This window comes from Erithacus rubecula (assembly GCF_903797595.1).
Source record: "Erithacus rubecula genome assembly, chromosome: 2".
Taxonomy (NCBI): domain Eukaryota; kingdom Metazoa; phylum Chordata; class Aves; order Passeriformes; family Muscicapidae; genus Erithacus; species Erithacus rubecula.
This window is the reverse complement of record NC_136685.1, coordinates 36,515,238-36,529,705: the sequence shown is the minus strand read 5'-3', so window position 1 is coordinate 36,529,705 and position 14,468 is coordinate 36,515,238. Positions and strand designations below refer to the sequence as shown.

General features: G+C 36.8%; 1 protein-coding gene across 5 annotated transcripts in view; it reads left to right on the top strand.

Moving 5' to 3' along the window:
• Window positions 1–10,635, top strand: part of EPHA7 (EPH receptor A7) — a 151,925-nt gene extending 141,290 nt beyond the window's left edge. For 3 of the 5 annotated variants that reach the window (XM_079297712.1, XM_079297709.1, XM_079297708.1), the window contains 3 exons: window positions 3,984–4,177; window positions 5,300–5,455; window positions 6,617–10,635. In XM_079297712.1, the coding sequence (XP_079153838.1) occupies window positions 3,984–4,177; window positions 5,300–5,455; window positions 6,617–6,731 (465 nt within the window). In that variant the 3' untranslated portion in view covers window positions 6,732–10,635. The remainder of the gene's footprint in view (window positions 1–3,983; window positions 4,178–5,299; window positions 5,456–6,616) is intronic. The other 2 variants (XM_079297711.1, XM_079297710.1) reach the window with 1 other exon arrangement.
• The last annotated feature ends 3,833 nt before the right edge of the window (window positions 10,636–14,468 follow it).

Genomic DNA, 14,468 nt, shown 5'->3' with positions numbered 1-14,468 from the left:
TCAAGTTAATTATGCTGATTTAACAGTATCCTTGTTTGCATAAAATATGATCCAGAGCAACAGGTCAGCAGTAATAGAACAGATGGGTGTTAATCTTGACTTTAGACAGGAGTATCTATTAATATAGAAATTACACAAGCAAAAGCCATACAGGTGTGAAAGATTTCAGAAAGAGTTTCATTTAAAGTTCTTCAGGTGGGGGCTTGAGTGGGTTTTTTAATTGTTATTTTAATTTTTGATTGAATGATCAACATCAAAGTTTAAAAAAAAAAGATAAAAGTAGATGATGAGTCAGTTTGGCACAGTGCAAAGTTGTTAATATTTGACAGGTCTCAGTGTCAAAGATTTCATGGACTGTCAAAATATGGGCAAACAAGTCCTTGGGGCAGAGAAAGAGAAATATTTACATTCCCCAGACACCCAGTAGAGTTTCATTTCTTTTGACACCTTCCTTCTGTACTAGATTCAAACATAAAAGAAGTCTGACAGGAATATAAGATGCCTCAAAGGCAAACCTTACCTATCTTTCAGGGAACAATAAGGAAAACTTCTAAATAGAGGAGAAATTTTGATATCTTTATGCTTCTTATTAGATTTTGAAAAGTATTCCTTCTGTTGAAAACTGCATGTAAAGCACAAGTGAGCCTCTTTCAAAAAACAGATAATTGCCACTTCTTACAGTTTTATCCCTTTTTAGCATCTTTCTTGATAATCTTTAATAGCACATAGTTAAAAGATGCACCAATTGCTTGGTAAAATAATTTTTTTATGTTATAAAATATTCTCAAAATATTCTTGTATGTTGTGATCTTCAGGCATGTTCTCCCATACCATATACACATCCTACCAATCCCACATATAATATATGAGGAAAAATTTGGACTAACCTAATGATTTATTTATTCTCCTTCAGAGTCACCAATTGGAGTATTTAATGGGAATAAAAAGTTCTAAATATGTTCTTCTAATTTTGCACAGAGTTTATATACTTTATGTGTATAATTTTACCTAAAAGTGGATGTGGATGTAGTCACAGAGCATATCAGATCTCCTAAATAATCGACCTCCCTGACTCTGGATCTTTTGACAGCATTTCTTTAATTCTTTCCTTCTTTAAGTCATTCCTTTAGATTGATGGAAGATACATAATTGTATTCTGAACTCTTTTCAAGTGAAGCCCTCCTTTTAGCAATGACCTGGAGCTAGGGTGCACCAGAAGAACACTCATCCTACAAACTCCCTGCAGAGGCCCAGCAGGCTGAGCACAGATGATACACAGAGTTGTCCCAACTTCCCTGAGCAGTAGCAATAGCCCTAAAAATCACATTCCCCTATTAGACTGCTGATGTTCTTGCTCTCATTTTGTTTCTGACCCCAGTGCATATTACTTCTTCAGAAAAGGGCAAGACTATACTTCTGCATTTCTTACCATTATTATAATCATTAATTTGTGTTATTATTATATGACCATAATCAGAGTTACAACATTGCATTGTCCAGTTATTGGCATCCAGTATATAAAGTGAACAGACCCGGTACTATTCTATCCTGCTTTTCCCCCTCAGCCTGGTTATGATAAAAGCATAGTCTTAACAGTATTTCATTTTACTCTTTTTGCAGCAAAAGCAGAATTTCAAAAACAAATTGTGGGAAGTATAGATGACATAAATCAATTCTATTAGTAAGAACTCCAGCTGTTTTCTCTCTGTAGATTTGCTTATTAAAAAAAAAAAATCCTGCATGTATTTAATTTTTTTTTTTTGAGTACTGATGTTTTGAACTCCACCTCCTTCTTTCTTAGCAAAGTAAACACTTGCCATACTTTACTTATCAATATTTTAGAAAATTATTTCAGTCTTTTAGGTATTCACAGCAATTTAATCCATCTCTAGCTGACTCACTATTTTGTATTTCCTGTTTTCACCCTTCTTGCTTGGAGTACACATCAGAGAAGCTGATTCTGAAGTATCACAAAAGCTTTTCAAAAACAGTATCATCATCTTGATTCTCAGTTCTCTTCAGGTTTCTCTGCAGTTCATAGTGAATGGGGAAAATCCTGTTCTGATCCCTTCATTCATGATTTCACTCTCCCTTACATTTTTGGATATAGTCTTATGTAGATAGTTTTCCAGTTCTAAGTATATTAGATATTTTGGTGGTTGCACTGTTGTTGCTGGCACCTACTTTTTCATTTCACATTGGTGATCTGTGTCTTCTGACCTCGTAAGCAACTAAATCATTTGTGGTAAATCATACATAGCATGCTCAAAATGTTAAATACCTTTTGCCATTTAAAGGGTCAGAAATTTCTGCATAACTTTTCATAGCACAGCAATTGTCCTGTACACACTGCAGACTGTTTTTTCACTTTCATTCCACTACAACTTCTAAGCATAGTGAGCTGTCCTTTTCTTTCTCCTCTTAATATATCTCTAAAGGATCTTACATTTTACTTTTAATGTTTTCTTTACTATATAGCTCTGTTCTTCCAATTTCCCTGTTCTTCTGCAGTAAACCTCTCTCCACACCCTGTCTGACAGACAACTTCAACGTTTGTAAAAGGTCACTGCACTCATTCTTCAAGGTGTGGATGTTTCTGCAGGAATTGAATATTTCTCAGTCATTTTTGAGCTGTAGGACAGTACTGTCATTCTAAATGTTCAGAGAGTAAGCTGAGGCCTAGGGAGATGAGGCAACTTCCCTGAGGTCAGAAGGACATTCTGTGACACAAAACTGCAGTCAGTGCCCTACCACTGGGCTATGCCTTCTCTTTTCACAAAATTTCTTTTATGCAAAAGGTTTTCATACAAAACCTGGCTGGATTTCAGCCAGCTTTTTGAAGGTCGTTCTGTATTGTCTGCAGTTCTGTCTACTTTGCGGTCCACTACTTACGTGTTTTCTCATACAACCTACAGAATATTTTTTTTCTGAGGTTATTTTTTTTTTTTACTAAAACCTAGATATTCACCAATTTTGCTTATTGTATCAGATTTCCTTCCCAGAACTACATCCAGAATAGCTTCTGGTCTTGCTTTCTATACAAAATGAGGGAGAAGACAGTCCTGTGCACTCCCCTTCAGGAGCAAGCACCCTTTCTTAGCAATTCTAATGCTGCTGTGTCAGTCAATGTCAGTTTACTTGAAATCCCCCATGAACAGTGTTTTAGCCCTTTTTCACTAGCTTTTCTTATCTGCCTTGCTTCCTGATGTGCTTTTTTATTCTGCCCTCAAGGTTTACAGCAGTTTGCTGTGATTTTACTTTATCCATTTTTATTTTTTACTTAAATCTAAATGGACTTGGCTAAGGAAGTCAACGGGTGGGTGTAATTCTTGGTTCAGACATTTATGCTGTCCTTTGATCATATCATCATCTAGCAGCATCTCTTATTAAATCTAACTCTCTGTGATATATTAAAATAGCATTTACCCAGGTCTTTCTCTCTCACACAGCACAGTTCTTTATCGTTAATATAACATGGCTAGACATAGAATACAACCTTTTTCCCTAACAATTTCTATCTGCTAAACATTTTTCTTGGATCCTTTTATAATACCTTCAGGCTTCTTCTATTTTATATGTGCATGCACAGATATCCATCCATTTAAAAGTCAGTTGTTTCTACCACACACTCTTTCATAAAAACCTTGGGGCTAGTAATAATGCTTTCTGAAATAACTCCATTTATCAATCTATCTGTTGCTCCCTTGGTGAATTTAATTGTTGCTCCCTGCTACTCACTTGTCTAGGTAATATAGCTATGTTCTGCACATATAGAACAATATGCTTAATAAGCCCAAAGATAAAGCTGGGGAAAGTATTTGAAAACCAGAAGACTAGTGTCAAAACAACAGACTCATGTTTTTGCTACATCAATGGAAAATTTTAGATTTTATTTTGTTTTTTCTTAGCTATTTGAACTGGGTAGCAATACATATTATTTAAATTGCTGTTGATGAAAAATGATTAACTATGTTGGCTGCTAGGTTATAAAAGCAATCGAAGAAGGCTATCGTTTGCCAGCACCCATGGATTGCCCAGCAGGACTGCACCAGCTGATGCTGGATTGTTGGCAGAAGGAACGCGGTGAAAGGCCAAAGTTTGAGCAGATAGTTGGCATTCTGGACAAAATGATTAGAAATCCAAACAGCTTGAAAACCCCACTGGGAACTTGTAGCAGGTAAGAAAAGCTTTAGTATGTGTTCTTATGGCGTATGCACATGGCTGGGCTCTGGATGTTCTGCTTGGTGGCTGGTTCCAGTTCAAACTTATTTCATCTGTCTTTCAGTTTCTCCTTCTTTTTGTTCCTTGTTCTTCTCTTCCCTCATTTGCCCTTCTTTTTTACCATGCTAAACAAAAACAAAAAAGGCTTTCTTAGAAAAAAAAAAAAAACAAACCAAACAAAAACCAACCAAAATAAAGTAAATATTGTGGAACTAACACATTTCTCAGTAATCTACCACCTGCTCATCACTCTTTCCGCACTCTCACCACTAGTCTGTTTTCCTTGTTTCTTCAAATCATAAAGGCTGGAGGGCAAGGATCGTTGTCTATTATAGTTTTGTATGATGCATCCCTTGCCCTAGGAACTGCTACAGTAGAAATAGTAATTAACAATACTCATGCTTGGCCAATGTACCTTGACATGCTACTCTAGATTTTTATCTTCCATTTTCTGGCTTTATCTCCTTTCAGTGATTGCATCTCATTGTATTTCATGATGTAGTTTTTAATGGCTTCTTCATAAATTTCAGGTGAATTATTTAATCATGATAATCTTGTGATCTGCTAGATAGACCACTGTACTAGGGAATCAACTGGCCTGTGTTCTGCTCCTGATTCTTCTACTGATTGATTTGCTGTGTGACCTTAAGACTTTTTGTCTCTGCTCTTCCCTTGTCTTTGTTTTGTCCCATCCAGTTGAAAAATGGGAATAGCTACTACTGTGTTTTCTAAGATGCATAAACGAATAGCATCTTTATTTTACTCAGCAACATAGAGACAGCTGCTGTCATACTAGGTAATAAGGTTGATTTTCTGTTGGTAACAGTAGTCCATTAGGCTGATTTTGCTCACTCTGACCTTTCATCTTTCATGTGAATAAGCTTAGGAAGTACATATTGTGAGCTACAGAGCAGCCAAGTGCTATTCACAGAATAATCTAAACTGTATATAAAGGCCTATTACTTTCTACTCCCGACATTTTTAATACCCAAAACTTTTTGACTCTCACCTTGCTAAATACTCCCTGATGTTTTACTCTCTTTGGAAACAACTTACTTTCCTTTTTCCTTCTCCATAGACCAATTAGCCCTCTTCTGGACCAGAACACTCCCGATTTTACCACTTTCTGCTCCGTAGGCGAATGGTTACAAGCTATTAAGATGGAAAGATATAAGGATAATTTCACAGCAGCAGGCTACAACTCTCTTGAATCAGTTGCCAGGATGACTATTGAGTAAGTTAGTACTGGGCATGTTTAACTTGCATTTAGGGAATTTCTAGGTACAATGTTCAACTCCAAAACTTTACTCTGAGTACAAACATAGTACTTGGGGTCAAACCAGCCATTTTAGCAGCTGATAATGTTGTATTAGAGCATCTCATGAAAGGGCAAATACCCTGCTACCTCTGCGTGGCATCACTTTTTTCCCTGCTTTTCAGACCAATTGAAATAACACCAAGGGACTCGAATTTGAGGGAGAATGTGGCCCCTTCCAAAGTATGTATGTATAGGAAAATAAGCACTTTGCCTCCACTGCCTAATTGGTACCTTTTTCCCAATGTGTTCTGGGAAGATGTAGAATTTTCTTCTAATTGGCTGGGGGCTGTCTGTGTCCTGCAAGACAGGACTTTGCATCAGAATAAGTCTGTAGAAGCAAAATGATTTTCTGAAGGCAAACATGGCCTGTATCAGTACTGTCATCTTAAAACAGGTCTTCTTGGCACCCTGCAAACAACTTTCTTGTCCTGGTGGGTGCCAAACACATGTAATTCTCCTTAGAGAATGGTGGGTTTCTAAACAAGTTTCTAACCCAATATTCTCAAGATTTTGACCCTATTCTTATCTGTGTGGTGTCACTAAGGTCTCAGCCTATAGCTTGGGAACTGTCATCAGAGTCCACAAGCTTCTAGCATTAGTAGGGGCAGAGTTGAAACTGCTGCTCCTCATTCATTTGCATGATGGGTATGTGTCAATATGCAAAGGCATCTAGGCATCTCTTTAGGAAACAGACCATGATCCCCCAAAATCTTGTATTTATACACAACTTTGTCCTGAAAACCACCCGAAGTATTTTACAAGAGAAGTGTCTTTGTCTTCGGGTGTCCTTAAAAGCTACACTGAAAGATTATCATAATGTTAGACATGCTGACCTCCTTCTCAGATGTGGAGACACACGCAGTGTAACTGCATGACACTTGTCATGCAATTGCACTCGTTGCTGAGAGGTTGAACAGTGCCTGTATGAACTTCCCAGAACTGAGGCTACGGCGTAGCTTCAGTGTCAGAACCCTGTAGCCCAAACCACTGCGTAGCTTTGACTCAGTTGAATACCATACAATAGCAGTCTAAGTTGAAAAATTAAAAATTAACAATGTACGCATTTATCTTCCCCAGGGATGTGATGAGTTTAGGGATCACGTTGGTTGGTCATCAAAAGAAAATCATGAGCAGCATTCAGACTATGAGAGCACAAATGCTACATTTACACGGCACTGGCATCCAAGTGTGATAGACATTTCTCCCTTATGAGGGAGGTGACAGACTGAGAGAACAGCACTGGCCTTCAGTATATATGAAGTGCTGCTAGAAGACACTTGATTTCCTGGGTCCTTCCTGCAGTGAATAGAAGAGCTACAAGAAGCACCTACAGACTTGAACTCCTAAGTGCCACCAGAATTTATGAAAAGGGAATTAGGATCCACCAGTGGTGGCAAGGAAAACAGCAGTGACAATAAACAAAGTACTACCTGAATAAACATACAAACACCTTGAGCTCTCTAACCTCCTTTTTATCTAATAGACTTTTTAAATGTACATAAAAATTTAAAAAGAATATATTTGTCAGATAAAATCATGATATTATTGTTGAATTCAACAAAATATTTTCCTTAAATCTGTGATTTCTGAATCTTTTTTTAATCATTTGTGTTTATTCTTCATAAAGACTTTCTTTTAGTATGATGTTTATATCTTTGGACCTTTTTAGTGCTAATTCAATGACACATTACTACACTGGGTACCTCTGAAGGATTATTTGAGTTCCTAGAGATTTAAGAAGCATGACCAAGCAATGTATATCTATCCGAACTTTGGTATCCCTTTGTGCCATTTCCTTTTGTTAAATCAACACTGTATTGACATGGCTAGCTAATTGGCAGGGAGTCAGGAAAATGCAAGTTGCCAAGAGCTCTGATATTTTTTAAAGAATTTTTTAAGGTTATACATATGCTATCTTTTAAAAGAAAATAAAAGAGAAAAAAAAAAGTAAAGAAAAAGAAAAGCAATAATGACCCCCTAAGTAGTTCTAGGCACTTTTAGCAAATTGTTTGCAACATGATTTTAATGGACTAGAGTTAAACTGAGATATATTCTAAGATGTAGATCTACAGCTGTAAACCTGCTGAGACACAGCATTGAATGGACAAGTGATTGTAGGAGTGTCTCAGAGTACAGGTGCAGTTCTCCAGTGTTACCTAAACCATTTAATCTGAGCACATCACATTTTTTTTCAGTACTCTGCATTAGCAAATCTAAGAGAAATAGCTGGTGTATATTTTCTATGAGTTTAAGCCGTATGCAGTCCAGCTGTCAGAATAAGGACATAGCTTTTATATGAGAACTGTAGAGCATGAGACAAGGGGCAGTTCAAAATTTCCAATTTTTTTACAAGCTTTTGCTGCTCTGAAGGAACATGTGTGTGCCTGGTCACACAGAAACAGGAGTCATTCGTCAGGAACAGAGATGCAACGGTAGTTGCTCAATGGAATATCTTTTTACATCACTTATATATCAATTTTGTTTCATTAAAATATTTAATTACCATAAGCAATAATGAACAGAGTCTTTGCAGATATTGTAAGAATGTACGTGAACCAGAGAGAAATGCTTTTAAAAAAATCTGAAAATTGTGAACTACCCCAGCAATGAAATGCTGTACTTCCAAAGAGAATTGGGCTGCTTCTATTGATTTTGATAGAGAAAGATCCCAGGGATCAGTCATAAATTGGTCTGGTTTGATAATGTGGGCATCCACACAAAAAAAATAAAAACAAAAGAAAAACCTTGTAAATGTTCCTTTGTAAAACTTGTAAATTTTATTTATACTGTCTTGTTTTGTATACACATTTATGTGTAGTGAGCTCTGAATACATTGAAAATGCACTATATTTTTCTATTTTACTTGCAGAGCATCACAAACAAACATGTATATTCAGTGCTACATAATGTGTTTTCCCACATTTAGGACCAAAGATAGTTATCAAAAACTTAAATGCATCATTTTCCCCCCTCCTTTTTTCTCCTCCTTTTTGATCACTGTACAGTGTTATATTTGTCATTTTATTTATTTGTCTCACTAGAAAAATCAGTTTGGTTATGCTAATTTTTTGTCCCCACCCACCTTTGTTGAAGAAAATCTGTAAAAAGCTTTTAACTAGCATAATCCTGATACATAGACACTTCCATTTGTAATCTTTGTAATAGACTGTAAATATATTTTTGGAACTATAATGCAATGTGCATAAGGGTTATTTTTCAGTGTCCATATATGATTGTTTATACAATTCACAGCACTTTACAGTCATGCTGAGAAGCCTAATTTATTGCCTGGATTTGGGCAGAGTAAGAAAAAAAGGTGACTATTCTTATTTCGTATTAGATTGTCATTCAGTAGTAACGAAGTTATTTTCACGTATGCAGCTCAAGCTGTTTTTTTAACTATTAAAATTAATTTTCTAAAAAATCTGTAGGAGTAAGATGCAGAGTAGACTGCATGCCCAATATGCATATTGGAACTAGTGTGCACACAAGCACTCGGCCAAGGCACTTCAAGTAGCCATTAGAACACAATTAATAAATACACAATTAATAAACATCCTTTTTGTGTTATAACAAACGCTGAGTGCCTCACTGCTGGGGTGAGCATCTGTGGGCAGCTGGGCAGGGTGATTGTCAGTCTTGCTGCTTTAGGCACTCAGCTAAGAATTTAGGAGTCTAAGTTCAGACACCTGCTTCCTTATCCATCTCGGCTACTGTTTCTAAGGGCTTGGTCATCAAAAGTGCGATGCAGCAATGCTGGTATTGCTGAGAACTTTCAAACCCTAAATGCAAAAAAAATTGAGGCCAGGCTTCACCTTTAGGACTTGTTCAATATTCTGAAGCACAGAGGCCTCGAAGCATGTGTGGTGGCTGGGGCTCACGCATATACAAGTGAGGGCCCTAATGGTATTTCTTCCTTAATTTTCCTGGTTTGGTTTAAGCCATCTTCTTAGAATAGTAAATATATTTTAGCATTCATATATATACCTTGACTGCCTTAATGTTGCCACAGATTTCTACACATTTGAAAGTGGTAGAATAGACCCAGAAAGCACAATTGCGATCAACCGCAATCAATCAGAAAACTTATCTACAACGTTCGGATCATTACTGCAATTTAGATCACATGCATGTAAATGGATTTGTAACTGGTAGAGCAGCAAAATATTGGCATTGGTAGCAGTTCCCCAGGTTTCAGAAAACAGTCCAGGGTAAAATAAATAAAGTGCCAGAGAAAGTTGATGTTCATGGGAGGAACTGAAGGAAAAGTTGGGTCACAGGGAGAATGAAAGGCTAAATGATGGAGAAAAAATCATCAGTTCTGGCTTTATTTCAAAAAGTTTGGACATTGTGCATTGCTAATGACAGATTATCAGGCTGTCAGTGAGACTGATCTTTCTTGACTTTATTAATCTGCAAGCACCTAGAAGAGAGATGCCTAAAAAAAAAAGCAGGATGAATCTCCCTCTGGGAATGCTCATCTCCATTAGATGTAGAGGGAAGCCAGATGATTAGCTTAAATTAGGCGTCTAATATCTACATAGCTAAAGTTAGGTGAAGTGATTCCTACCCTATCTGTCCTTGGCTGCTACAGTTTTCCTTGTAAGCCAAGTGTCATAGAACAGCAGATCCTCCACCACTTGTATATCCCAGAATGTATTTGAACTGGGCTTTATTACAGAGAGAGGTGATTTTTTATTATCATTATTCAGAGATTTGTAACAGGCCATCTAAATGCTTTTTGTATGTGGATATCAATTCTTAAAATTTTTTGTGATTGTTCTGAGGAAGACCTGCCTAGTAAATTACAGTTATCTAATATTTTAAATAATCAGAAATATTTACTGACATACTGCTTTAGTCCAGAGGTTATGTGATCAGATATGATAGTTGCTGTTTGCAAAACCATGTTTATCTAAAGCCTTGTCATGTAAAATCTCCAGGAGGCAAAGATGCTTAAATGTATCTCAAATTGAATGTTGCCCTTAATATCTCAATAATTGAGCTCTGTCTGTATTATTTTCAATTTAAAATGAGTTTTTTTATTATTTGCTTAAGCTTGAATTATCTGGCATCCACTGAGGGAGTTTGAAAAAGTGATTTTAAATTAAATTTGTTTTTCTCCACTAATAGTAATATAAGATGAATAGTTTCCACTGTTTTGAATGTTACAAAAACTATTGCTTTAATGTGGGGGATGAATGGGGTTTATTTTTGTTTTGTTGTTGGTATTTTTTTACATTTATTGGTTAGTAGTTGAAATAAAAAAAAAAAAGTAATAATTTGTCCTTAACTTTCTAAGTAATTCATATATAGCAATTTTGAGAATGATTTAAGTTCTGGGATTTTTGGGTTACTGCTCAGAGAGTGATCATGTCACTACAGCCGTAATGCCAGGCCACGCAGAGACACCCTGCCACAAGGGCAGGTTCAGCCAACATTCTGTTGCCCTGTAATGGCATGAAGCAGTCAGCTGGCTGTGTGAAAGGAAAGAAGGGCAACTCAGCCAAAAAATGGTCATTTCATCTTTTAAAAGTATGTTTGTGACATGTTGGAGCTAAAACATCCTTTATTCATTGCCTGCCTGCATGTGGTTTAAAACTGATGTGCTCAGGGTACGCATTTGGTCTTTGGTGGGTTTTGTTTGTTGGCTGAACTGTTTCTCTTATTTGTTTTATTTTAAACAAGTTACATTCGAGGTTCTCACATGAGAGAACAGATCCCATACAGAATAATAATTGCTGTTTTAGAAAAGTACAATACAAATTCTTGCCCAAGAGCCATTCTGGCAGCAGGTGCTGCAGGGATATTCAGAGTCGGTGCTATGATTTGCTGAGCAACTATCACAACAGGTTTTCTCCATCTTACAGTGGGGGATTGTTAGGATTGTACTTCTGATAAATTAATTGATACATGGAAGCAGGTGAATTTTTTTTCCCCACTAACTTGTACTGGACCTGCATATGGTAGATCTGAGATTTGCAAGACTACTCTAATGTCTTGGTCTAAACAAATTTCTAGTAAAACAAGAAATCCTGGGCTGCAGCCTATATTTCTTCATGTATTCTCTTAAGGGTTTCAGATGTACAACTATTTTTAAACAGAGATCTTTATTGTTTGCGTAGTGCCGCCCTCTATTTACTTGGAAATAGGTAGTTCTGCAATTAAAGTTCCTGCAAAAATGGACTGAGAAGGGAATACAGGGCTCCCCATTTTTGTAAGACATTCCATATAGGGATTTGAAAAATATAAAAGTTTAAACCATAGGCATAAAATCTGCAATATCCTGATGAAAGAGTAGTTATGGCAGAATGCAAGGTACTTTTGTGAGAGTTTTTCCTCTGGATTTGGTTTTTTGAGACTTAAGTTACAATAATTGACACATGCATTTAGAGCCAAATCTGTTGGGACAGCCTAAGGGATAAAATTAGCATGTTTATAATATCCATGAAATTCTCAGAGCACTTTCAGGGTGGGTAAGGGTTAGGCAGTTTGAAAGTGAAAGGAGTGATGTGTGCACCCTGTAGGTTACATCCAGCAAGATTATGAAAGGTTAGATGTTATGGATGAAAACCCTCGCTTTGGTATGGGTGAGAAGTCAGAAGATGGGAGGGAGTGGACAGAGAACACTGAAAAGTCATTCACAGTGTCTGAGTCTAAGTTGTAGGGCTCCTCAAGACACTGCTGGCAGGGGAGTTAAGGAGTGTGAAGATTTTTTAAGTAAAGAGACACTGTTAATATAATATACTTAATATTGTAATGTGGAGTCGTTTCAGTACTCTGATTTTTCCTCAGGCCAGATTGGAATTTGTCAAAGAGACTAAATTGAGACAGATGGGAAAGCAACTGGTAATACACAACTCATTCAAGCAGACTTGAATTTGAGACATGAAAGAAAAATTTTACAATAAAAGCCTGAAAATAAGACATGAACTGTGATGATATTTACTCTCAGATGATTTTACAGTAGTTCTCCTTAAGTCTTGTATAATGATAGCAGATTTTAGCACTTATGCCATACAAATTGGGTACAATTAATGTCTAATTAGAGTGACCAAAAAAGAACCACAAGTTAAAAAATAACTGATGTCTTGATAGACTATGAAAAAAGATGTGATACAGCCAGGCAAAACTTGTGTAGCCAGCCAAATGAATTTTGGACAAAACAAGACATAATGCTTGGTGCCAGAAGAGCTAAATCAGGAATAGAAAATCTACTCATCCATAGACCAAGGCTTCTGCATTTAATTGAACCAAATAACCAATTGTAGAAATGTGCTGCTAATACCAACTAATAATTCATAATTAAAACCTACAACTTAGAGGTCATCTGATGAATCATAACATGGCTAATACTGAAAAACACACTTTGAGCCATAGCTATGCCCAAAGACTTATGTGTGATAATGGTATTAGAGTTCCCTGACTCTGAGTGTGTCAAGTCATTTATAAACTGGAGACATTATAGCCCCAAGTCTATGGACTAAAGCCTTCCTGTTTTGTGCCAAAAGAAAACAGAAGGAATGATGAGAGCCTGTAGGATCCATCGAGCGCAATACAAATTATCTTGTTATTTTATTGCCCAGAAATGTAGTGTCTCCCTCACTGGAGATATTCAAGAACCATCTGGATGAAATCCTGTGTGCTTTAGGACACCCCTGCTTGAGCAGTGAGGTTGGACTAGATGACCCAGTGTGGTCTCTTCCAACCTGACCCATTCTGTGATTCTGTCATTACTTCCTTAGAATTATGAAGAAAACCATGAATTTACATTAAGGAATGAACTTCCTGATCCAAAGATCCTGTCTCATTGAGAAGAAAAATCATCCATTATTTTTGCTCTAACATTCAAACTTGGCTTGCAAGAGGCTAGACTGAATGAAAGATAGATAGATAGATAGATAGATAGATAGATAGATAGATAGATAGATAGATAGATAGATAGATAGACAGACAGACAGATAGATAGATAGAAAGAATCCATATTGATCCCTCTCATTTCATGTTTGTAGAAACATTACAAAATTACTCAGGCAATTTCTTGACTGTTGTTCAACCTGTGCTACTATGCCAACTTCCACTGGCTTTCTGAAGGGCTGCATGTCCATTTAAAACATCTGCTGTAAAACATTTTAATTTTCTTTTCTCAGGGACAAGCAGCCTATGCCAAGAATACATGTGTAGTTTAACAGCAATAAGGTGCAGTAATCTCAGATCTGTTCTCTCCGGCATGTTTTTTGGGTCATAAATTAAATGTTTCACATAGTACATTGCATGAATAATCTGATTTGTCTGGAAGAAACTTAGTAAAAATCACCCAGATATCTCTTGAAGGCCACTCAGAAATGGCATTTTTAAAGTGATTGGGTGATTAGGGTTTTGTTCAGAAAGTGAGAGTTTCAGGGCTCTTGCCCTCAGGCCATTTCATTCCAGGTCTCTCTCCTAGTTTGTTTACTGGAGTAGCCCATAAGTCATCCCTTGTATTAATCTATACAAAATAGCAGTGTCTCCTTTGCCAGTAGACAATATTTGTACCCTCATGGGCTGTTGGAGAAAAAGACAGGATTAGATTCAAATCCAGAAAAATATGGCTACCTGAAGAAATTGGGCCAGCAATGCACTGACAAGTATTCCTAATGAGGATTCTCCTTTAATATTACTGGGCCTTAACCACTTAGTGCTATGGAGAAATAATTCATTGCTGTTGTGGAGGGAAGGGCTGCTCTTTACTACATAGTTTCCCTACACTTCTGTTCATCCACTGCCAATAGCAGGAATGGGGGCAAGGAAGGAAAAAAAAAAATAGCTTTCAGGCATTTCTTTGTAGTGCTTTTTTCAAGAGAAATAATTGTCTCAATGCCTACTTTACCTAAATTTGTGCAAGAGGCAAATCCTCTTTTATGCCTTCTTGCTGGCAAAAGCATCCCAA